The 24,870-nt window shown below is 36.8% G+C and overlaps 1 protein-coding gene across 1 annotated transcript; it reads left to right on the top strand.

Annotated features, from left to right (window-relative positions):
* The first annotated feature begins 294 nt into the window (after positions 1 to 294).
* Positions 295 to 17,472, top strand: POLR1F (RNA polymerase I subunit F). Its single transcript, XM_004463939.5, has 4 exons — positions 295 to 658; positions 5,483 to 5,624; positions 12,819 to 13,027; positions 14,255 to 17,472. Exons 1-4 carry the CDS (start codon positions 405 to 407, stop codon positions 14,658 to 14,660), a joined length of 1,011 nt encoding a protein of 336 aa, XP_004463996.1. The 5' UTR covers positions 295 to 404; the 3' UTR covers positions 14,661 to 17,472.
* Positions 17,473 to 24,870: the final 7,398 nt, after the last annotated feature.

A 24,870-nucleotide genomic window follows, 5' to 3' on the forward strand; every position in this document is an offset into this window, starting at 1 on the left:
GGGATTGAGTTTTCCGCATAAAATATACTCTGTATTTGTCGACTTCTTGTGCCGTCCAAAAAACCCTACTAAACCAAATTACTACTGGAAATATTCAAAGCGGGAACCCGCGTTAGGGCTATAAGCTAATTCAAAAAAGACTGGCGAAAACACAGGTACGCTCGCGCTTTGAAAGAACTTGGTTGACCTTCGCGCATGCTCAGCAATCACCGCAGGCTCCTCGTTTACCAGTCCTCTAGATCTGCAAACGCGGTTGCCCCCTGCTGGTCATATATGTAATACGCCGCTCAACGAGGGGAAATTCGTCGGGGCGGGGTAGCTGTCGATGACATCAAAAAGGGGCGTCGGGAGAGACGCCTAAGCCTGCGTCAGTGGCGCGCACCGTGGGAAGCTTGACTAACCGCATGGCTGCTGGTTGCTCAGAGGCGCCGCCGCCAAAGGTGGCCTCTGAGGGGCCTCTCGTGGCACCAGCCGGCGTCCTGCCTTGCTTAGAGTTGCCCACCTACAATGCCGCTTGCGCCCTGGTGAGTAGCCGCTACTCCTGCTTGCTCGCCGGGCCTCACCGGAGGCACATCGCCTTATCGCCGCGCTACCTCAACAGGAAACGCACTGGCATCCGAGAACAGCTCGACGCAGAGCTTCTGCGCTATTCCGAGAGGTACCAGTCTCCTTCTTTACCTTTTCTTTCTTGGGGCAACGCCACAAATTAGCCTCGTGCCCCTTCTCTTGGGCGCAGGGTGAGGACAGCGAGTGGATGTTCTGATGGCGTGGGCAGATTAGCACAGTCGGGGCGAATGGGATACCCTTGAATGTCTCGCAACTAAGCTCCCGGGGCACCGGTAAAACTTTGCCAATCACGCTAGCTTGACTTGTGTAGGTGGGAGGAGGGGAGAAGCTTGTTCCAAAACCGTGGTGTAGGGTTAAGAGTAGACCAGAGGCCTGGAGCCTCGGTGGGCCCAGTTCTCTTTGACTGTGAACGCATCCTTTAGCCCCCTCCCGGATAATGTTTCCTCATTTGACAAATGAAAATTTGGAATGCAGCCCCTCTGTAGATTCTGTAAGTCTATATATAAAAAAAAAATTGTCCGTGAAGCATGAGTACATATGTTTAATTGTAAAACATGAAGGGCGGTTTTTGTTGTTTGGACCTGATTGGTGATAAAAGAAATACCATTAGTTCTTGGTTTATAAGAGCAGGCGGTTTGTTCAGCCTGTTTGATCTGCCCTACCTGTTGCTCCTGGAAGTGAGAAAAAAAAACAAAGCAAAACAAACAACCCTCCGATGCATTTAAATTTAGGTCTTCTAAAGTTACTTGAAAATTCAGTAAGATTTTACAAGTGTGGGAAAAGATGTACCTTATTAAAGTCACTTTATACCAAAATAGAAGTCCTAAAACTAGGGTTGAATGGATTCCCTAAGAACTTAGGCTTTCTCTTCAGGAATTTCATGAACCCCTGGAATTGCAGCATTTCCCTATGTCAGATTCCTTGGGGAAAGTATCCAGAACTTTCACCACTTTCTCAGGAGATCCTGAGCTCCACTCAGCTTCCTAAAACATATACATCAGTCATACCCAGCTTCCTACATGCACCAAAAAACATTTGTTTGTCTGTATTTTATATCAGGGTTTGAGATACAAAAACAAACATGATCTTTGTTTCAAGGAGCTTTAAGATCTAGTGGAGAGGTATAAATGTAAGTCAATTAAGTGCAGTGAAGTATTAAAATTTGACAGCAATCTATATTAAGGTATAGCAAGGGAAAGTGATGAATTGGATCTTGGGAACTTTGAGAATGATTTGATAAAAGTAGGAGTTCTTAGACATGGTAGCATTACAGGTAGAGTAGCAACAAATGGGTAGAGATGTGAGAAAGTATGCTATGTTCATGATTCTGTAATTGTTATATAACTGGAATAGTTTCATGGCGGAAAGGCAGTGAGGTGCCATTGGAGAAGAGAGCAGGGGAACAAAGACACTGCCATAAACGCTTAGTGAGATTATTGAGAAGACAGGGCTCAGTGGGAATGGCCACTTTGCTCTACCTTTCCTGCCTTTGCCACTTTTTTGTTCTTTTTAATGTCCTTAAGCAGGGTTACCGCTTTTTCCTTTCAATACCCTCTATCTCTGAAATTTAGTACATTCCTGAAAGAATTGTACGTACCAATGGTCCTTGGGACATAAACAAGTTTGCAGTTTTAGGAACATCACTTTGGTAGAATGAAATCATGGTTTAAGGAGGTTGAGACAGTAGACACAGAGACCAATTAAGACGTGGCTGTAACCATCAAAGAAAAAAGTGATGATGGGATAGATTTGAGAGCTACAATCTGAAAAATAGGTAACTAGTATATTTTATTACTTTCCATAACCAATTAATGCTGCCACTTAGCCTGTTAGGAGAAAGTCACCCATAGTTGCTCCAATAGGTGATTGGCTACACCAGAGGAGGGAGGGACTGATTGAATTATAATTTATATAGCTGAATTATGCAATATGCACATGTGGAAGAAGCTACACTCTGAACAGATCTGGATGCACCCATCCCCCTTACTTCTGGGGTGAGCCAAAGATGTAGGTATATTATGTGCAAATCAGATGCAGATCATCTGAGTCAACACATCAGATGTCCAGAGATTGTGGCTTTGTACCACACTTTGAACTATACATTGTAATGAAAGGACACATTGAGCATATTGTGAATTGTAATGTAATATCGATCAACCATTTATAATATGTTGTTACTTATGTTTTCAAACTTATGACCACCCTGTAAAATCGGTATGGCTTGCTTCCCCTTGTTCGGGACTGAGAAAAAGGGAGGAACTGAAGATGGTTCTCGTAAGTCCTCTCAACAGCATACCCTATTTGACAGATACCTACCTCTTTTCCACAGAGCCAGGATGCTTTTTAAAGGCATACCATTTTTACTTGGCTTAGAGAAAATCATTTTCTAAAATGACGTTATAACTTTTAAGTTGTGCCTTCATGTCATTCAGAAAAAAACTTACCTCTCTTCCATATGATAGCTCTTGAATTATTTGAAGGTGGCAAATATGTACCTTCTCAGTAGTTCAGAGACATCTTAAACTTCTACTCTACTCTAAAATCCCTTAAACTTGATCTGACTGTTTCGTAAACATGCCAGGTGGCAGAACCACCTACCCTAAATACTTAGGATGGATTCCAAAAAATAAAAGTAAACAAGGAAAAGATATATGTGATGGAGTGTCTCTTTCGATTTCTGATGACTTCTTGTAAGTTACACGTTGTGAGTTGCTTTCCCAACAGTATGATGTATTACACAAAGACTTTTGTGCTTAGTCTCTATTGTCATATTCCCTAGTCAGTAGTTCTCAACCTTATCTGGCCCAATAGCTCTTTTTTATAAGAAGTATTTTGCAATACTACCTGTAGTATCCTGAAATATTGTCTTTTTTATGCAGAAAATAAATTCAAAAACATATAATCTACCTATATTATATCAAGAAAATCTATATAGTATTGTAATATAGTGTATTAAAATGTATTTTAATGTGGTCATGTTGGTAAAGCATGACTACCTGGGAAGACTAAAGTGGTTGGATGCCTACTACCTACACCTATACCTAAGAGTTATAAATTTGGATTGATACTGGCATTTTGAATTGATAACTCAGATAAAACATTTAGTATCCCTTTGATGAAATACTTTTCTAAAATAGTCACTAAGTCTTGGTAAAGTTCCAAGTAAAACAATCTTTGAAGTTGCATGTTAGCTTCATTCCTAGTAATTTTCATGCATATTAAAATCATTCAAAGCTTTTCTTTGTGTTTTAGATTTTTTTTTTAAGAGTTAGATTCTTTGTCAGCTATTTATAAAAAGGATTGTCTGCTCATTCAAAGTCACATGTGGTGTGAAGGACATTTCTTCATTGTATAGGATTGTCCTGTACATGGCAGGACATTTCCCATCCCTGGTCTTTGATAATAATTATGACAACCGTGAATAGTACCACACATTCTGAAATGCATCCTCAGGCACAGTAATACATCCCCCTCTGGAAGATGACTCTGATAGTTGAGAAGGAAGGCTTTGATCAGTAGAAACAAGAAAAGCCACAGAACCATATGTTTTTACCTATTCTCTAAGTAGACTGTATCTGCCTGATATTTCATCTTTGCATGGGAAAAGGAAATTTTTCTTAAAACAAAATTCTGGTTTATTTTGTTTAGTGGTAATTTCTGAAATTTCTAACTGGGAAATACCTGTGGAATGTCGTATTTTATTAAAGACTTTTTGAAGGCTTAATTTTTGTTTTTCTGTCTAGTACTTTTTTACCTGCTCTCTAACTTTGTGTTTTCTGTGTACCTTACATTGTCTTAGTGATGGTATGGTTCCTGCTTAGAAAAGCCACAGGCAAAAATTAACAACTCAAAAGAGTGTTTCCTGAGTAAGTCACTAAATTGATGATTTTCCTAACTTGGGTTGTTATTAAAGTTCCTCTTCTGTGGCTCCTGGCTGTTATACAAAAACGACAGCTATTACGGATAAAATCATTCTCTTATTCTCTATGAATCATTCTAGAAATTTGAGTTCAACAAAAATATTGTCTGCCTTCAAGGGCCTTTGAGGTTTGTGTGGAATCTAAACATATATATACACACACACACATACAGGTAGGTTCAATAAAATGAAATTATTAAGAGCAGTGAACCAAGTTCCGCTTGAGGTCCTGTAGGAGCAGAGAGGAGAAGGGATTTCAGCCTTGCCTGAAGGAACGATTATTGGAAGAGGTAGTGAATAAGGTAGTGATGTTGAAAGGTGTGCTTTCCTAGTAGTTAAAGTTTCTTAAGAACTTGAAAATTATATTTTACAAAAATGGTTAGCCCCTAATTTTGGCTGCCAAACTTTTACAATAATCTAAAGTAAGTGTCACAGTCAGTTCTCAATAAATGATGCAGTTGAATTTCATTGTTTCCATCTACTAGCAACAATTATGGTTTAGGGGTTTTTCTCTCTTAAATCCTTGGCTTCAGTTTTAACCCTAATGCTCTCCATACTAAATGCCTTCAAGTTCTAAGTACAGAAAATCAGTAATGAAGAATACTACCAAAATTTCCTCTAATTCAGTCATACTTGGAAAAGTATGCAAATATTTTCCTTGGCAAATCCCATCATTTTTCTCATTCTAGCATGGCTAGAACTCAAATGGATAGCATAGAGGGACAAAAAGTCAGTTATTGGCATTGCATAATTAGACATTTTGATAATCTTGAATGATCATTTTTAATTTAGACATTATATTGGAACCCTTTGGTGAAATTAGACTACTAAATTTGTTATAGACTATTTAGATGCTCTTGTATTTTTGGCCTGGATGATTATATTTAGGTAATGTATGCTTTTTGAACTCTTAGGTTATGTAATTGGTATTATAAAGGCCTACTTTAAAGAAGATTTAAAAAATATCATTTTCTTGTCTTTTTTTTTTTTTAACAGCCTTTTAGGTGTCCCCATTGCATATGACAACATCAAAGTAGTGGGTGAACTGGGAGATATTTATGATGATCAAGGACACATTCATCTTAACATTGAAGCAGATTTTGTTATTTTCTGCCCTGAACCAGGGCAAAAGCTTATGGTAGGTCTATCATTTTTTCTTCTAGCTTTCTTTGTATAATATAATATAATTTAGAAAGTTTAATAAAACTCAATTCTCAAAAAACTCACATATGTGTACAGAATATGCCTTATCTAGTTTATTCTTGACATAGCATCAGAATGATGTTTAGGGGAAAATAATTTTTTTAAATTGTCATTTTAAAAAATTTTCCAGTTATATACAAATGCATTTTCTTTGTGAAGAATTCAAACAGTAGAGCAGTATGTGAAATAGGTATTTCCAAATTCTTATGGCCATCGGGCCAGGCAGGTAATGAAAATGCATAAAAGACTGGGGGAGTGGATGAACAGGGCAGCCAACCTTCACCACAGGAATGAAGGTCCTTTGTGGAAGGGCTTCCTCTTTTTTAAGAGAACCTAGAAATGACAAAATTGGTATGAAAAAGCTTGAACTATATCTTTTTATCCTCCTAACTACTTGCTGTCTTCTAACAAAAGTTCTGTGTATATATAGTCATATATGTGTGTATATATGTTCTTTAAAAAACTTTAAAGTGCTGTTAGTTTGTAATAGGTAAGAACCACTAACTTACCTGTGATGCTGTTATAAAAATTTGTCAATCTTACAATGACTAAATTTATAAGCACTTATAATTTATTTTCTAGTATTAGTTTTACTGATACAAACAGTATCCTTGATCTGCTGAGCTGGGATCCTGCAACTGGATTCCATTAAAGTTGGCAATAAACTTGCACTTAAATTCCCAAACTTAACTGCCTCTTGTTTTGGGTAAATTATTTTCTTAAATGTAAACAGGTGCATGGAAATAACATTCTAATTGTATAGAAAGTATAAAAAGAAAAGTAGAATTTTCCTTTGTGCTCTATTCCCTACAACAAGATACAATTCTCAAATAACTTTTGAGCAGTTTGTTCCATTTTTATTTAAATTTTAATTAGGTATATTTATATACAATAAAATGCATAGATCATGTGTGCTGTTAATGAGTTTTGATGTGTATAACCATACAACCAAGAAGATATAGAATGTATCTGCTGCCTCAGAATGCACCCTTATACTCCTTTCCAGTCATCTCTACCCCAGATACAATCACTGTTCTGATTTCTTTTATCAGAGATTAGTTTTGCCTGTTCTGTAATTCTATATAGTGGGATTTTTCAGAATGCACTCTTTTAAAATCTCCCTTCTTTCATTCAACATGTTTTTGAGTTTCATCCAGTTCTGTTGCATGTATTGGTAGTTTGTCCTCTTTATTGTGGATAGCATTCAGTTATATGAATATACCACAATTTGGCTATCCATCTTCCTGTTGATACACATTTGAGTTATTTCCAGTCTGGAGCTATTATGAATAAAGCTGTTATGAACATGGGTTTTCGTTTCTTCTGGGTAAATAACAAAAAGAGGAACTGCTTGGTTACAGGGTAGATGTATATTTAACTTTATGAAAAACTACCATGAGACATCAGACTTATTTCTCACTTAACACTTTAATGGTGGGCATATAGTAGTATCTCATTATGGTTCTAATTTGCATGTCCCTGATTAACTCTTTTTCATGTGTTCCATTAAATAGGCCTGTTCGAGTCCTTGGCCATTTTTAAATAGGTTTTTAAAATTTTTATTATTGAGTTATATTCTTTTTATTTTGATTCATATCTTTCCAGATAAACGTATTACAAATATTTTTTTCTCTCTGTGATTTATCTATTAATTTTTTAAAGCTGTGTCTTCTGAAAAACAGACACTTAATTTTGATGAGGTCCAATGTATACTTTTATGTTTATTGCTTTCTGAATCCTATCTAAGAAACGTACCTATCACCAGGTTATAAAGGGATTCTTCTGTAAGTTTCTAGAAGATGTATAGTTTTAACTTTTTCTACTTAAATCTGTAATAAATTTTGAATAATTTTTTTTGTATATGGTGGGAGGTAGGAGTTGAGATCCATTTTTTTCTCCATATTGCTATCCAGTCATTCCAGCCCCATATATTGAAAAGATTTTCCTTTCCCCATAGAATGTTAGCAAAGGCATTTGTTGAAAATCAGTTGACTTTCTAAGGATGAGTCTCTTTTCGTTCTGTTGGTCTATTTGTGTTTTATACCAATTTACAATTATGCTGTAGCTTTATAGTGAGTTTTGAAATCAAGTAGTCTTAGTCCTCCAATATATTTTTTACAAGATAGCTTTCGCCATTTTAGATATTTTTTGTTTCTATATAAATCTTAGAATTAGCTTGCCAATTAGGTTGCCAAAAATGCTAGCTGAAGGTTTGCTTGGGATTATTTTGAATATATAGATCAGTTTGGGAAGAATTTCTATTAACATATTTCACCTTGCAGTCTTTGAGCATTTCTACAGTTTTCATTTATTTCTTTTAGCAATGTTTTGTAATTTTATTTTAGAATTCTTGCACATATTTTGTTGTTACTTAGTACCACTAAGTACTTTAATGATGTTGTAGATGGTGTATATTGCTTAATTTTCCAATTATCAATTTCTAGAATATAGAAATACAGTATACTTTTATATATTAACTTTATAGCCTATAACCTCACTAAATTCATTTTTTTCCTTTGTTGATTCCTTAGGATTTCTTATGTACACAATCATAGTACATTAATAACAAATAAATAATTACACTGTGTGTCTTCCTTTCCAATTTGTATGTACCTTTTGCCACTTGTTTCTTCTTTTTTTCGTCCTCTAATGGGATTGCTGGGACCTCAATGTAAAGTTGAGTAGAAAAGGTATAAACAAACATTAGAAAACAATTTTGCCAAGTTCTCTGCTACTTTATAATGAGAATCATCTTTCCTCAAGGTTTCATTAATGGCAGTCATCATTTCCTTCTGTGGCCTCAACCAGAAGCATCTTTAAGGTCCATATTTCTACCAACATTCTGCTCATGATGAATTATGTATACTCTATGGTGATAGAAACTTTCTCTATAGCTCTTACTTATTTCTTCGACCTTGCCAGAAATGCCTTTAATATTTATATCTCTACTGATGGTCTCGTCAAAGAAATCTAGGCTTCTTCTACCCAGCATCTCAAAAATCTTCCAGCCTCTACCCATTATCCAATTCCAAAGCTGCTCCCACGTTTTAAGTATCTGTTTAGCACTCCATTTTCTGGTACCCAAAACTGTCTCATTTTATCAGACTATTATGACAAATACCATGCAATGGGTTTTGCCTTAACAACAGCAATTTATTGACTCATGGTTTTGAGGATAGAAGAAATCCAAAATCAAGATATTGGCAAGGCTGACTTTCTCCTAGATCTTAGTGTTCTGGTCCTGGCTGCCAGTAGTCCTTGGGATTCCCTGGCTTGTGTCTCTGCCTCCCATCACATGGCAGTGTCTTCTCCTTTCCTCTGCTCTTCCAATATTCACTGACTTCCACCTCCTGGCTCTTCCCCATGCCTCTCTCTGACTTCTAGCTTCTGGTTTCTTTTTATAAGGCCTGCTGTATTATGGATTCAAATCTATTCTGATATAGTTGGCCACATCTTAACTCAAAAATCTCCAAAACTTCTTTTTTACAATGGGTTCACACCCTAGAGTAGAGTATAAATGAAGAGTAAAAACATGCTTTTTGGGCTCTTAATTCAACCCAGTAACCTGCCTCTCAACATCAGAGTCTCAGACCTACATTGTTGTCATGGTTGCTAACTCTCACCTAACCTCTACCTTCCAAATTACACAAGTGTCACTTGTAAGGGAGACTGAGAAAAGAAGTCTTGCTTTCTAGTTCTAGTAGTTAGAAGAAGAATAGAAGCGAGTTGTTAGCCAGTCTGCACTTTCTACCTCATTAGCCATGGTGAGTTAATACTCAGAGATGGGACGCCCTGGGAGTTTTGAGCAGAGGAATGACATGATATGGCTTCAGTTTAACAGTGTGACAGCAGGGATAAATAGACCATTGAGACTGCAGTAAAGCAGAAGCAGGGAGACCAGTTAGGAGCCTTTTGTAAAATTCATGGGAGAGGTTTTGAGTGAATTAAATCAGACTAGTGACACTGAAAGGGTGTGCAGAATTCTGGATGTATTTTGAAATTAGAGCCAACAGTATTTGCTGATAGATTAAATGTAAAATATGGTGAAATACTGAAATTAAGGGTGACTCTGAGGTTTTGGCCTTTAGCAATTTGAATTTACTGGGATGGGAAGGCAAAAAAATTTTTAGACATTTCATAGACAATAATATAGATTGAAGAAGGAGGAGGCTCAAGAGCTCTGGGCAGTCCAGCATGAAGAAGTTGTGGAGACACATTGAGAATGAGCAACCATAGGCAGGAAGAGAACAGTGACTGTCTAGGAAGCCACATGGAGAAAATGTTTCAGGAATTAGTGTCTGATCTATTGATTGGTCAAATAAGATGAGTACTGAGAATTGACCATTGGGTTTAACAGCTTGGTGATCTTTGGTGACCTTGACAGGAGCTCTTAAAATGGCAGCTACTTATAACATGTATGCTGGTGTAATACTTAGAACTTATTTCTTTGGCTTCATTCTGGTAGCAAACACCATCTCTGTGTTCTCTGGGGGGAGTGGGTGGTAAGGCGAGAGAAGAGACAATTGAAATGCAGACAATTCTTCAAACCTTGCCCTTGATTTCTATTCCTCTCCCCATTCCCTCTGTATATACCTGCTGCCTACCTCTACTTAAGCTTTCTTTTATGGGTTTAGGGCTTAAGCTGTGATTTCCTCTGCTGTAGTTTCCAGCTCGTAGTGAATTTAATCAAGTCTCTGCTAATGTGTTGTCCCTTCCCCTCCAATTCTCAGAGCTTTTATGAATTTATTCCCTCTTACACATTCTTACTGTCATTTTAGTGAGATTATTAGAAGGGGGAAACCTACAGGGTGGTCATGTTAAAACATAAATGTGATCTGCTTAAAATCCCTTTAATGGCTTCCCATTGCATTTGGAATAAAATCAGAACTTCTTAAACTGTCCAACAAGGTCTGAATGATCTGGCCTCTGTTGTCTTATCCCTTGGAACCTTTTACTATGCTCTGGCCATCCTGGCCCTTTTTCTTGAAAAAATTAAATTACTTTCCATTCTTTGTGCCCATTATTTTTTCTGCACTGAATACTCCCACCTTCTTTTCCTTTGTGTTGCAGCTTGTTACCTGTTGAAGCTCAGAGAGGTCTTTAATGACCAACTGATAACACAATCCATCCTTTTTCTTCATAGCATATATCATAATTTGTAATTATATATCTCTTTGTTTATATTATGAGGGCAGGGACCATGTTTGTTTTGTCCCCCAGTTCTTTCTCAGCACCTAATCCTGAGTTTGTCACTCAATATTCAATACATTATATGTATATTTATATTTATTCAAGACATTTTTGACCTCTGTCCTCTTCAATGAACATAGATATACATGTGTAGATATACATATTGTAGAGAACTTCTAGAATTAGAACTAGAAGTAGAATGTTGCCCAGTACTGGCACATTAAAGTTAACCCTTGAGGAGTTTCTGAAATCCTATTATTTGGAAGTCACTTTTTGGTCATACTTCTTATGTTTTTTCAAGTCTAACAGGAAGCAAAGACCAAGACATGATTAGACATGCAGGAGATTTGGCCAGGGATGGGGGTGGGGGGTTATACACAGCTGTGAAAAATAAATGGGAAGGAACAGGACAAGATGGGGAGAATCAAGAGGAAGAGGAGGAGGATTGAGTGGGAATGGTCCCATATTGCACAGCTCTGTGAGAAAGTTTAAGCCTAGACAATAGGGAGTCCTCAAGTCACAGTTATCCCTCAGAAGAGTCTCCCATCTCCCAGGAATGGGCCTGAATTCACATCCCTGCTGTGCTCAGGTATTTGGGAGCAACCACATGACGGCATAGCCTGGGTGTGATGGGGGTGGAGCTAAGGGATAGCTCCTGGTGCTCTCAGACAACTCTGACCTGATATCCGGAGATCTGAGCAGCACATTTTCCTGGCTACCACACTGCTGTTATTATTTTTCCCTTCTCTCACATTAATATTTGCAAGTTCTTCTCCATCAGTGAAATGCGATGATTTGAACTTTTGGGATTAAAAAAGAAGAAAAAATACAGGTTCCAGACTCATCAGTGTAGAGAGACCTGTTAACATGAGGTTAGTGAAGAGAATTTTGATTTCCATATAAGGACTTTGGTGCCTTTACTGGAAGAATCAATATTTGGTTGGCTTACTCCCAAATATTGTTACCTGCGACATGTTTTGTGTTTAACTGGGTGCCAGACCACAGTGGTACTGCCACCTCTTCTGCACTTAGAGATGTGGAAGACATAGCAGCTGCTTCAGACTTAAAAACTTTAGGATCATCCAGGGGCTACCACTCAGAACACCAGACTACTAGTAATGACAGATGAGGAAATTTTACTCTGTCACACTTGTAAAGGGTTGCTATAGATCTACAGCATTGTATACATGTCAGTATTACCTACAGTTATAGAATTTAGAAAATAGGATTTTTTAAAAAACTATCAGGTTTGCATCATATATAACATTTATATGTTGCTTCTTGGGGAAGAATAGAAGATGAGTTTTGTGGGAAGTTTAATTTTAAGCTTAATACTATATAGCACACTTACTTTAGTTTCAACGCTTCCAATATTGTTATTTAGCTAAAATAGCATGCTCAAGATTTACATGTAAAGAGTGAGCTATCTTCTAATATGCTGCTTAAGTCATGCTCACTGAATCATTAAGAATACTTTTGAATTAGAAATTCAATCAGTTTATAGAAATAAAATGTGTATCCTAGTTATAAAAAGCTTATGCTTCCTGCCTTGAAGTCTCAGGCTTTCTTCTACATGTAAGTCATTATCAAGAAGTTGTTTTCACTGTGCTGATAGAGTAATCTACTCCCCAGAAATCCTTGCACTGGGGACTAAAGTATTTGGGGGGGAAGGGGGTTGTTAGTTGTTTATCCACTTGTACCATTGATGTGCAATTATTTATTTAATAAAGTTTGAGCTTTCTAACAAGTACAGTGTACTAAAGCAATGTTTTGGTGTGACGTGTGACTTTTAATTGAGGTAAACTTTTTCCATATTAAATTATACTGCTAATTTGATGTTTTCTCTTTGAAGATCAGTTTAATGCTTATAAAGTTTGATTCCCCCTTTTAACTCTGTTGATCTTTTTTTGATGTTATGCTCTTTTTTTCTTCTTCTCAGGGTACAGTTAATAAACTGTCGTCCAGCCACATTGGGTGTTTAGTACATGGGTGTTTCAATGCATCTATCCCTAAACCTGAGCAGATGCTGGCTGAACAGTGGCAGACCCTAGAGATAAACGTGGGTGATGAACTAGAATTTGAAGTATTTCGTTTAGACGCAGATGCTGCTGGAGTGTTCTGTATACGGGGAAAATTAAATACCACTAGGTCAGTTCACTCATAATTACCGCGTACTTAATTTTTTCTGTCTAATTCTGAATTTAGAGAACATGGTTCCTCTTAAAGAAAATTGTTTATAAGAATATTCATGCTTTCAAATCATAAAGTTGGTGTAAACAGGAATCTTAAGTGTTATCACAGTACATGAAGTAAGTATTCTAAAGCTTGGCATCTAACTAACTGGTCTATATTTTAATATAAGATTTTTCTAAGTATTTTGTAGTTAAAATTTTTTTTAAGGTTTATCTCTGAAGCTGCTGAAACTGTAATCATACTGCCTGCTTTTATTTTTACATAAGTGAAATAAAAAACTTGTTTTGACTATTGTTAATATGTGCCAGGTAGATACTTTAATTTGGGGGTTATTCTGTATTGATAGTCTTATAAAACTTAATCTTAAGCATAGTTCCATGAGAGTCAAATTTAATAGAAAATAAAAGCTCTTGACATACTGTTGGTGATGCTAACAGTTTCTGTAGCTTGGCTTTTGCCTTGATCCGTAAGAAGAGCAGTTGTCCAGTAGAACTTTCTGTGATGGCAGAAATGTGCTGTATTGGCACAGTACAGTAGTCTTGCTCTTGAGCACTTGAAATATGACTAATGCAACTGAGGAACTGAATTTTATTCCTCTAATTTAAATTAATTTAAATGAAAATCGTCACATGTGTCTAGTGGATACTGTATAGTAGAGTGCAATTCTAGCAAGTGGGCTACTTCACTGATTTTTGTTTTTATTTTAGTTATATAATGTAACTCACAACTTTCAAGTAACACTGACTCATAATAGATTAAGTAGAATAATGCAATTTATTTGAAACGAGGATTGAAATAGTAGTAGGAAAACTTCATTACTTTCCTAGTTACCAAAAGTGTATTTTCTCTCTAGTAAAGTAAGTGGTTTGGCTAATATCCTGGGTATTGGGTTAGTGTTCAGTTATCAAATTTTTCCAAACCTAATCTAAAGTTAGAATATGTGATTTGACATGATTTTTATACCAATATCATGTATGAAAAACATTCAGGGAGAAATAGTTTGTAAGCAAAGAATTTCACTGGGTTAAGAGAATTGAAAAATAGGATATTTAAAATTTATGCCATAGTTATATATATTGTACTACTCTAATTCTTTATAAAAATCTTAGGATGTTTGGTTATTGATTCCTTTTGTGTTATTTCTGCTTATTGCTACTAACTTTTTAAACTATTAATTTATAGTTTACAGTCCAAGTGCTCTGAACTTTCTAAAGAAGTAACAGAAACCAGCACTGAAGAAGCTGTTGAAAAACCTCCAAAGAAGAAAAAGAAAAAGAAGAAAGACCCAGAAACTTATGAAGTGGTAGATGGTACTGCAGAGCTAGAAGATTTTGCAGATTTCACTGTAAAGGCAGAGACAGACCTACAGACAAATAATAATATAGACGGCCTCTGGGAGGAAGAACCAAAGAAGAAGAAAAAGAAGAAAAAGCACCAGGATGATCAGGACCAAGACCCTGCTTTCCAAGGCAGTGACTCCAGTGGTTACCAAAGTGACCATAAAAAGAAAAAAAGGAAAAGAAAACATGAGGATGCTGAAGTTACCCCAATTTTAGAACACTTACCAAAAAAGAGAAGAGAAAAGTAATTTTCTTAAGTGCATTTTAAACGTGATTCAGTTTTTGAAAGTTTGATTTATACACAGTAGATACATAAATGTTTTAAATGATATGAAATGCATGTGCATTTTGATAGTTTCTAAAACAAGATACACTTAATTAGGAGCTTTTGTGTGCTAAAATTACAAACCTTAGTATAAATTACTTCAGGTAATACCAGTCTTATTACAATGTCATTCTTTTATGTAAGAATAAAGAGGTAAGAGGCACTTTTGCTCTTGACTCCTGAATTCTTCCAGATCATATACTAAATGAAATTATTTCTATAATCTCAAGATGCGCAAAATGATATTGTAATACTGTGTTATTTCTATCTTTAAAGAATGGGTTTGTTGTTGTCTTGGGGGTAATAAGTAATGATATATGCCCTTTTATTTCACTTTTTAGACCAGAACATTTACCAGTTGTAGGTTTTCCTTTATCATGTCTACAATAGTATTATATTTTTGTTGTTCAACGTTAGCATGGTCTGCCAAAGAAGCCTCAGTCAGTCCACTTGAGTTGTATTCTAGAGGAAGAGGTCTGATGAAGACAAAATAAATGTGACTCAAACTAGTGGGTAATTTTCAAGATTACTTTTTAATGATTGGGCTAGGCTACAAGAAATTTTTCTGAAAAGAAAACAGCTTTTTAGTTTTCACTGAGAAAATATGTACTGTATCTTGACTAGTTGAAAAATTTTATGAAATGACAAGCTAGGTTAACAAGTATTTCATCATTTACTGTGTACAGTGAGAAACAAGGTAGATGTAGTTCCTTCCCTCATGGAATGTCATAGAAGAGACAAATGCATTTACACAGTGTATATATAAAAAAGAAAATACAGGCAATAATTAGAAGTTGTTATGAAGAAGATTGTCCACTTATGTTAATTGTTTTATTTGCAGATAGATGAATGGTTGAATTTACTCCCAATGTCAGCCATATTTGTTGCCATTTCTGTAGTACCACACAGTGCCAGCCTCACATGGCTTTATATATAAATCTGCTCGTTGTATATCTAGATATAAATCTGATAGGAAACAGAGTTTGGAGAGTGGAGACAGTTACACTCTGTCTTCGAGTAGATGTATCAGACAGTGGAAGGGTGTAGGCCAGTGTCTTTCCAGACAGTTTAGATAAAGTGGCTATGAGCCCTTGAAATATATGGCTAGTGTAAATTAAAATGTGCTTTTAATGTAAAATATACAATAGATTTTGAAGATGTATGAAAAAATAAACCATTGAAATCATAGTATCTTTGATTCAGTAGATTAAATATTAAAATTAATTTCACCATTTTTTCCATTTGTTTTTCTACTAGAAAATTAAAAATTGCATTAAAAATAGAATCACATATTTTTCCTTTGACAATTCTGGTTTAAAGAAAGGATGAGTCAAAAAGGTTTGAAACAAGCTATAATATATTTTCCAGACTTGGTTATAGTGGCACATTCAGAAAATGTTTAATAAATACTTTCTTCAAAATATAAATTTGAATACATAATCATATGTGTCTTAATCTAGAAAATTAAATTTCAGAGAAATAATTCTAAATCTCCCTTCCCCAGACACACACCACGGAAGTTGTCTGATTTATACTGTTCATGAAAATATACATGTGACTTATCAAAATAAACATTTCCCATATTATATTTATGTTGCTTTAAGTTGTGCTACTACCAATCACATCGTATTTTAAAATAATTTGTATATTTGAAGAAAAGTGGGAGCATCATGTTGAACTTGAAACTGGATTTGTTTTTTCACAATGTCAGTAGGTTTGAAAAATTAGATGTGGCTGTTTTTCTTGCCTAGAATGTACTACTTTGCTGCTTTTTTTTTAATATGGAGAAGCTGATGATGGTGTCCTTCAAATATCTTCAAAACATCTGTCACATGCTACACTAGCATAGGTTTTATTTATATCAGAATTTGCTAATTATATCTCTGTAACCTGAAAGAACCCCTTACCTTTTCTCTAATTCCTGTCATTCACCATCTTTTAATCAAAGGAATAGGCAGGTGATTAAAATGGTTTCTTCTCTCAATTTGTGCCTCTGAAGCACAGTAATAGGTGTAAGAAGTATGATATTCTTAACCTTTTTACCCATTTCACTAAATGCATTCAGGGCTTTGCCTATACATGATAGGATTTTTAAAGTATTGATTTTTCCCATCAGTGTATCAGAGATAACATAGATGAAATACTTGGAAATGGTAGAAGTTGAATCTCCTTAAATTTCTTAAAATACATCCACCACATGAACCATCTTTGGACATTTTACCTGGAAAAAAGAAGACATTTTGTATTAGAAAATTAATATGTGTTAAAAAATATCCCAGCAAAAGTTTATTTCTCCCCACCATCTCAGTAATTTTTCTCCCTCCCTACCCCTTGCTCCACTACACCAACTTGACAGTTCTTCCCAGAAATAACCACTATTGTCAGATCTGGGTAGAATTTCAAAGTATTTTAAAACCTAAATGAAGTCAAATTACTTACACTCTTTGTTCCTACTTTCATTTGATATGTCTTAGACATTGTTTCATGTGAAAATATAGAGATTATTTTTAATGTTTTCAGAATTACAAAGTATGGATAATTTATTTCTTAATGATGAATATTTAGATACAAAATCCTTAACAAAATACTAGCAATTGAATGCAATGGCACATTAAGAGGATTGAACAGATTTTACACCATAATCAATTGGGATTAATCCCAGGAATGCAGGAATGGTTCAGCTTAAGGAAATCAGTCAATGTAATACATATTAAATCAAAGAAAGGAAAAAAAAATCACAATTGACTAAAAATACATCTGACAAAACTCAGCATGCTTCCCTTTTTCTTTTAATCCAGTTGAAAATACTGGCATATAGTTCTTAATATTTTTTAAACTTCATTTTTAAAGAAGTTTTATATTACAGAAGAGTTACACAGAAAATATAGGGGATTCCCATATACCCCACCCCCTCATATTTTTCCCTATTAATAACATGTACATTAATGTACTACAGCAGTTTGATAAGGTTATGAATTCCAAAATAGATATTGGATTATATTTGTAATCTGGTCTGTACTTGGGCATGATTAAGTTATGATTAGGGCTTTGATTGAGCCCACATCATTAGTGTGTTGAGTCCCTACCCTTTGATGGGTGGGGACTCAGAGATAAAAGGCATGGCAAAGGACAGAGTTGGGGGTTTTCAGTGGAGTTTGGATGTTAGAGTTTGATACTGAAGCTGGAGCCCCAGGGAGAGAGCCAGAGCCATTCGCCTGATAGTCTACAGCGGACCTTGTGGAGAAAACAGGAGCTGAGCCCAGAGGAATCCAGGAAGCCTGAACCCTGGCAGACATCGGCAGCTCCAACATGTGAAAATAGACTGGTGAGGGATGTAACTTATGCTTTATGGCCTGGTAGCTGTAAGCTCTTACCCCAAATAAATACCCTGTATAAAAACCAACCAATTTCTGGTATTTTACATCAGCACCCCTTTGGCTGACTAATACCGCTGTTGAATTCAGGTTCCTAGTATTTTGTTGATAATTTTTGCAAATGTTTAAAAGGGACATTGGTCTGTAATTTTCTTTTCTTGTGGCATCCTTATCTGGCTTTGGTATGAAAATGATGGTGGTCACATAATTCTTCAATTTTTGGAAGAGTTTGAGCAGGATAGGTCTTAATTCTTGGAAAGTTTGGTAAAATTCACTTCTGATTCCATCTTGTCCTGGGCTTTTCTTTGTGGGGTTTTGGATTGCTGATTCAGTCGCTTTGTTATTAGTTTGTTGAGATTTCTATTTCTTCTGTAATCAGTGTAGGAGGTTTGTGTGTTTCTAGGAATTTGATATCACTGAGCATGGATTTGGGAGGCTCTGATTGTGAGCAGGCTCCAGCACTACCCTGGATGTGATATTGGGGATGGTATTAGCCCTTGGCTTTTTCACTTTCTGCTTCATTTTCTATCCCTGATTCCAGCATTCTCCACACTTGCATTGTTTCTACATCTTATTCATGGCACCTAATTGCAGATTTACTTGTGGATTAAGTTCATTTCTTTATTCTCTTCCTTGAAGTTTTCTCCTACTCATGATTTTCATCATCACTTTTGCATTAGTGATGCTAAACCCTTTATTCCTCCCTAGAGGTCATCTCCTCATTCCAATTTCTTCTCAGATTCCCCTCCTTTACCTCACATTCAAAAGAGCTAACACTAGATTCCTTATCTTGTTGTACACCCTCCCCCAAAATAATGCCTACTTTCCCCCAAATTTTATTAAAAATATTAAATGCAAACTCTATACCAGATACTTTGTGAGGCATTTTAGACACAAGACTTTGAAATTGTTATCCATAGTTTATAGATAGAAAAAAATTAATTTCAGCAGTCAGAGAAGATAATTTCTATCTCTACTTCTGCTCTACTTTTGCTGGGGAATTCTTTGCTCTTCCTCTGCTCTGTTCTCTATGGTAAACTGTGTTTCTCATACTCCTATATCAGCAGTTTATTATTTGGGTTCAGCCAGTAGGAAAGTCTGGAGAGAAATTGGAGGGTGTAGGGGGAGGGAGCAGCCAGCATCATTTTTTCATCCTTTTAGAGGCATCAGCTCCTTCATGGCTCCAGCTCCTGCTATACAGTATATTCTCTGGTGTCAATACATCCTTTGATTCTCTCCTATATATGGAAGTAACTTCTTGCTCTACAGGCTAATGGTAATGTGCCTCACTATCTTCTGTATAGATGCTCAGCCCTTTCATCACTATGGTAACCAATCTTTGTATTGGGTTAAATTTCTTCAGTTTCACATAGTTGACATGTTTTCTAATGTTCTGTTTAGACACTGACTGATATAATAGATGAGGAAAATGAGATCTATAACAGTAATATATTTTCTCAAAATGTCTATCTCCTGACATTCCAGTCACTGCTTGGACAAAAATATAGATTGGATTTTATTCCATCTTTAGCTCTATGATTCATACTCCAATTCACTATCGCTATTTCATCAATTGAAGTTCTCAAAGGCATGCTTCTTTTAATCTTTAAGATAATCAAGCTTGATCATTTAACTCAGGAGACTTGAATCTCTGGACTGTCCATGTGAGAGCCAGGCCCTAAGCCTCAGCAGACTTGCCACTCCTACCCTCTGGTTTATTGGATTTACCCTGGCCAGCTAACAGGGAGTTGAAGTTCAACCACCACACCAGGGATCCAAGAGTGCCTACAACTGCAAGCAGGAGAACTGCATCCATCATCCATGTGGAATCTAAGCCCCCTCTTGATGTAGAGGGGACTGGACATAACCATCCCAGGGTCCACAGGATGGAGGAATAGAGTATGGATTAGAGTGGACTTACTGGTGTTCTGCTGGGGAACTATTGTGATTAGTAATGGAAGAAATTGTAGTATCGATGTGGAGAACTTGGCCATCGTAGCTGCTGATGGTAGGGAGAGGAAAGAAGAGATACAATGTGGGGGCATTTTCAGGATTTGCAGTTGTCCTGGATGGTGAAGCAGGGACAGATGCTGGAAATTGTGTGTCCTGCCATGGCCCACTGGGTGGACTGGGGGAGAGTGTAGGCTACAATGTAGACCACTGTCCATGTGGTACAGCAGTACTCCAAGATGTATTCACCAGGAGCAGTGAATGTGCCATGATGATGGAAGAGGTTGTTGATATGGGAGGAGTGGGGTGAGGGAAGTGGGGCATATATGGGGACCTCACTTTTTTAATGTAATATTTTAAAGAAAATAAAGAAGAAAAATAAAATAATGCCTTGTTATATTCCCTAACTGATTATTGTTACCTCAGAAATATGGAAAAATACTTTGTTTCTTATCAGAACTAAAGAAATATATATTCTAAAACATTAAAATCCTCTTACTCAAAATTAAGAGATGTGAATATATTTTTCCTGTGCCTCTTAGTTTTCCAAAGGGCTGCTGATACAAAGTACCAGAAATGGGTGGCTTTAATAAAAGGGATTTATTTGGAGTAAAAGCTTACAGTTCTGAGGCCATGTAATGACCAAATCTAGGCACCATCGGAGATGCTATCTCACCAATGTCAGCTACTGTTAATGCTAGCATCCTGTCACATGTGATCAGGCAAGACAGAAGGTCTGCTGGCTTCTCCCTACTTTCTCCTTGAACTTAGCTGTGGCCAATCATTCATTTCTCCCTTGCCTCTCCTCCTTGAGCTCAGCTGTGGTCAAAGCAGAGTCCTTTCTCTCACATGGCTGGATCAAATATGGCAGTTTCCTTTTTCTCTGTGTGTATGTCTCTCTCTCTCTTCCCTTTATATCAGCTTCAGTAAGAAGGCAGAGTTGAAGACTTTTAATGTTGGGGTTTTGATGTTGGAATTTGATGGTGAAGTCTTAAGCTGGAGCCCCAGGGAGAGAGACAGCCATGCTCCTGATAGTCTACAGCTGGCCTTGTAGAGAGAGGAAAAGCCTGGAGAGCCTCACAGTCTACAGCTGACCTTGTGGAGAAAACAGGAGCTGAGCCCAGAGGAACCCAGTAAGCCTAAACCCTCGCAGATGTCGGCAGCCATCTTGCTCCAACACCTGAAAATAGAATTTGGTGAGGGAAGTAACTTATGCTTTATGGCCTGGTATCTGTAAGCTCCTACCTGAAATAAATACCATTTATAAAAGCCTACCAATTTCTGGTATTTTGCATCAGCACCCTTTTGGCTGACTAATACAGGTACATTTGCTAAAATTGATGAACAGATATTAAAGCATTGCTATTTACCATGGTCTAATTATGGTTTATACTTTGTACCTCACAATTTTATAGGTTTTGACAAAATTTTAAGTGGCCTGTATCAGTCATTGCAATAGCATCCAGAACAATTCCAATGTCCTAAAATTCCCTATGTTCCACCTATTCTTCCTTTCCCCTTCCTTCAGAACCTCTGAAAACCACTATCTTTATATCAATATTACAAGTTCTTCTGTTAATACAATAATTATAAATCTACTTTGGTCGATGGTTGCATTCACCCCTTCAGTTTGTTCATTCCTCAGTCTTGAGCATTTGGGGATGGTGATTCCTGCTGTTTCAGGATGAGAGGGGGCTAAGATCGTATGGGGCGGACAGAAGGAAATTATTTGCTTATGGTTGTAGATACTCTTTGCTTTTTGGGATTGGGGTTATCTATCATTTTGTTTGTTGTTCTGGGGAATCCAATGAACTGGAGAGTAGGTGTTGGCTGCAACTCTGCTGAGATTCAGGGCTCAATCAGCACATGAACAGACCAAAGATTTAAGTCTCTGGGACATACATTTAACAAGTGTAGTGCTAATTATAGGTTCAAATAAATGGGTAGAAGAATCCTGTAGGGAAATTTTAAATAAGTCTGTTTTTGGGAAAATAGGTTATTTATTACAAGGTAAGGCCCACTGATGGGGTGCCGATTTCTGATGTGTGCTTTGTAGTGTCCAGATGTCTTTAGAGCCCTTGTGAGCACCCCTGCTTGAGACTTTGTTTACTGTGGCAGTGAGCTCTGCCTGAGACATGCGTAAGTGAAACTTCTGGAATGACCTCCTGACTCACTTTGAAATCTCTTAGCCATAAAAACTCTTTTGTATTTAATGTTTCCCCCTTTTGGTCCAGGTCTTTTTCCATATGCATTGCTGGTTGGTGCTTGGTATCAATCCGTCAGCCCATGATGCTTTCTTGATAGAAACAATCAAAAACTGGGAATGGAAAGGTACTTCCTCAACATGATAAAGGGCCTTTATGAAACCCCACTGCTAATATCATACTCAACAGTAAAATGTGGATCTCATATGTATGGAAAACCTCAAAGAATCTGTAAGAAAACTACTAAAGCATAAATAGAAATGAAGAAAAATATCGAGGAACTAGATCAACACCCAAACATGTGGTGTTTATAAATAAAAATTCAAGAGAGAAGAATATCCTGCTAACAATAGCAACTGTGGTGGTTTGAAGCTGTATGTAAAAACATGTTCTTAAATCTAATCCATTCCTGTGGATGTATACCCATTGTAAGTAGAATCTTTTGATGAGGCCATTCAGTTAAGTTGTGACCCACCTCATTCAGGATGGGAATTATTCCTATTACTGGAGTCTTTATAAATGGGATGAATATAGAGAGGAGAGAGAAAGCCACAGAAACAAGAAACTAAAATCAGTGAAACCCAGAAGAAAAGTAAATGACCAGCAGATGCTACGAGTATAGTGCTAATTATACGTTCACAGCGCTTTGCCATGTGACAGAAGAGTCAAGAATTGTCAGCAGCTGGTCTTCAGGAAGAAAGCATTGCTTTATGATGACTTGATTCAGACATTTTTTTGTCCAAAACTGTAAGCTAATAAATTCCTGATGTTCAAGCGGAACCATCTCATGGTATTTGCTTTAAACTGCCTAGGAACCTAAAACAACAACTAAAAGACTATCCAGGAATAACTTTAACCAAAGATGTAAGTTACTTGTGCATGGAAAACTAGAAATAATTACTGAAAAAGTCAAGAATATTTCATGGATTGCAAGACTTAGTATGGTTAAGATGTCAGTTCTACCGAAAATAATTTATGGATTCAGTGTAATCACAATAAAAATTTCAACGCCCTTCTTTGCCAAAATAGAAAAGCCAATCATCAAATTCATATGGAAAGGCAGGGACTTTGAATAGCCAAAACCGTATTGAAAACAAGGTTTGAGGACTCACACTTCCCCATTCCAAAACATTATAAAACTTACAGTAATCAAAACAGTATGGTACTGGCACAAGGACAGACATATAGACCAATGGAATAGAATTGAGAGTTTAGAGATAAACCTGCACATGTATGGCCAATTGATTTTTGTCAAGGGTGCCAAGTCCACTCAATGGAGAAATAATAGTCTCTTCAACAAATGGTGCTGGGAAAACTGGATATCCACATACAAAGAAATGAAAGATTTCCTGCTTCATGCCATATACAAAAATTAAATATTTGGGAACTGTATATCTGATAAGGCTTTAATATGCAGAATGTGTAAAGAACTACAGCCCAACAAAAAGACAAACCACTTTAAAAATGGGCAAACGACTTGAATGCACATTTCTCCAAAGAAGATATACAAATGACCAAAAAGCACATGAAAAGATGCTCAGCATTATTAAACACTGAGCACTGTAAATCAAAACCAAAGTGAAATACCACTTTATCCTCACTGAAATGGCTATTATTTTTAAAAATAAAACAGAAAATAAGTTTTGGCAAGGATGCAGAGAAATAGGAACCCTCATAATTGGTGGGAGTGTCAAATGGTGCAGCCTCTGTGGAAAACAGTTTAGTAATCCTCAGAATGTAATGTATGAAATTACCATATGACTTGGCAATTGCACTTCTAGATACACAATTCAAGGATTGAAAGCACGGACTCGAACAGCTATTTGTATACCAACATTAAAGCAGCATTCACAATAGCCAAAAGGTATAAGCTACCCAAGTGTCCAATAACAGACGAGTGAATTAACAAAATATGGAATATACATACATTAGGAAATTATTCAGCTGTAAGAAAAAAGAATGAAGTTCTGATACATGTTATAATAAAGATGAACCTTGACGACATCATGGTAAGTGAAACAAACCAAACACAGAAGGGCAAATACTAAGTTTTGGAAAAATGGTGCGGAGGTAGATAGGCAGAGTCTGACCCTCTCACAACAAAGGAGCAGAGAGAGGACAGAGACCCTTCTGAAGGAGCTGCTTTGGATATATATAGAATGGGAAGATGCTCTGGGTGATCTAGGAGGGTACTGGAAAGGTAAAGAAGCCAAAGGAAAACTGAGTTGCTTGCCCCTCTGACTGGCAGTGGCACATATACCCTTCCCTCACAGCTAATAGCCTAGGTGGAGTCCCTGGCTCCCTGCTCTAAACAGAGTGTGAAGAATTCCTTGGGATGATGAGGGGTCTGGGAGGGTGATGAGTGGTTTCTTTTTGGTGAGTTTGACCAGCATAACCCTCTTTGACTCCAACTAGACAGGAGAAGGGGAAGTGGATCTCTTCAGGTAGGCTGTCACCCCCAGCCTCCCAAATGAAGAGAGCAATTAGAGAGGGAGTGGGAACAGACAGGTAACTAACCAGCAGGGCTCTGGCAAACTGCTAGGAATCTAACCTGCCTTAGGGTAAGGGGGCAGATACCTTTCTGAAAGGCTAATTAACTTAAGGG

Source organism: Dasypus novemcinctus, chromosome 5 (assembly GCF_030445035.2).
Source record: "Dasypus novemcinctus isolate mDasNov1 chromosome 5, mDasNov1.1.hap2, whole genome shotgun sequence".
NCBI classification, from domain to species: domain Eukaryota; kingdom Metazoa; phylum Chordata; class Mammalia; order Cingulata; family Dasypodidae; genus Dasypus; species Dasypus novemcinctus.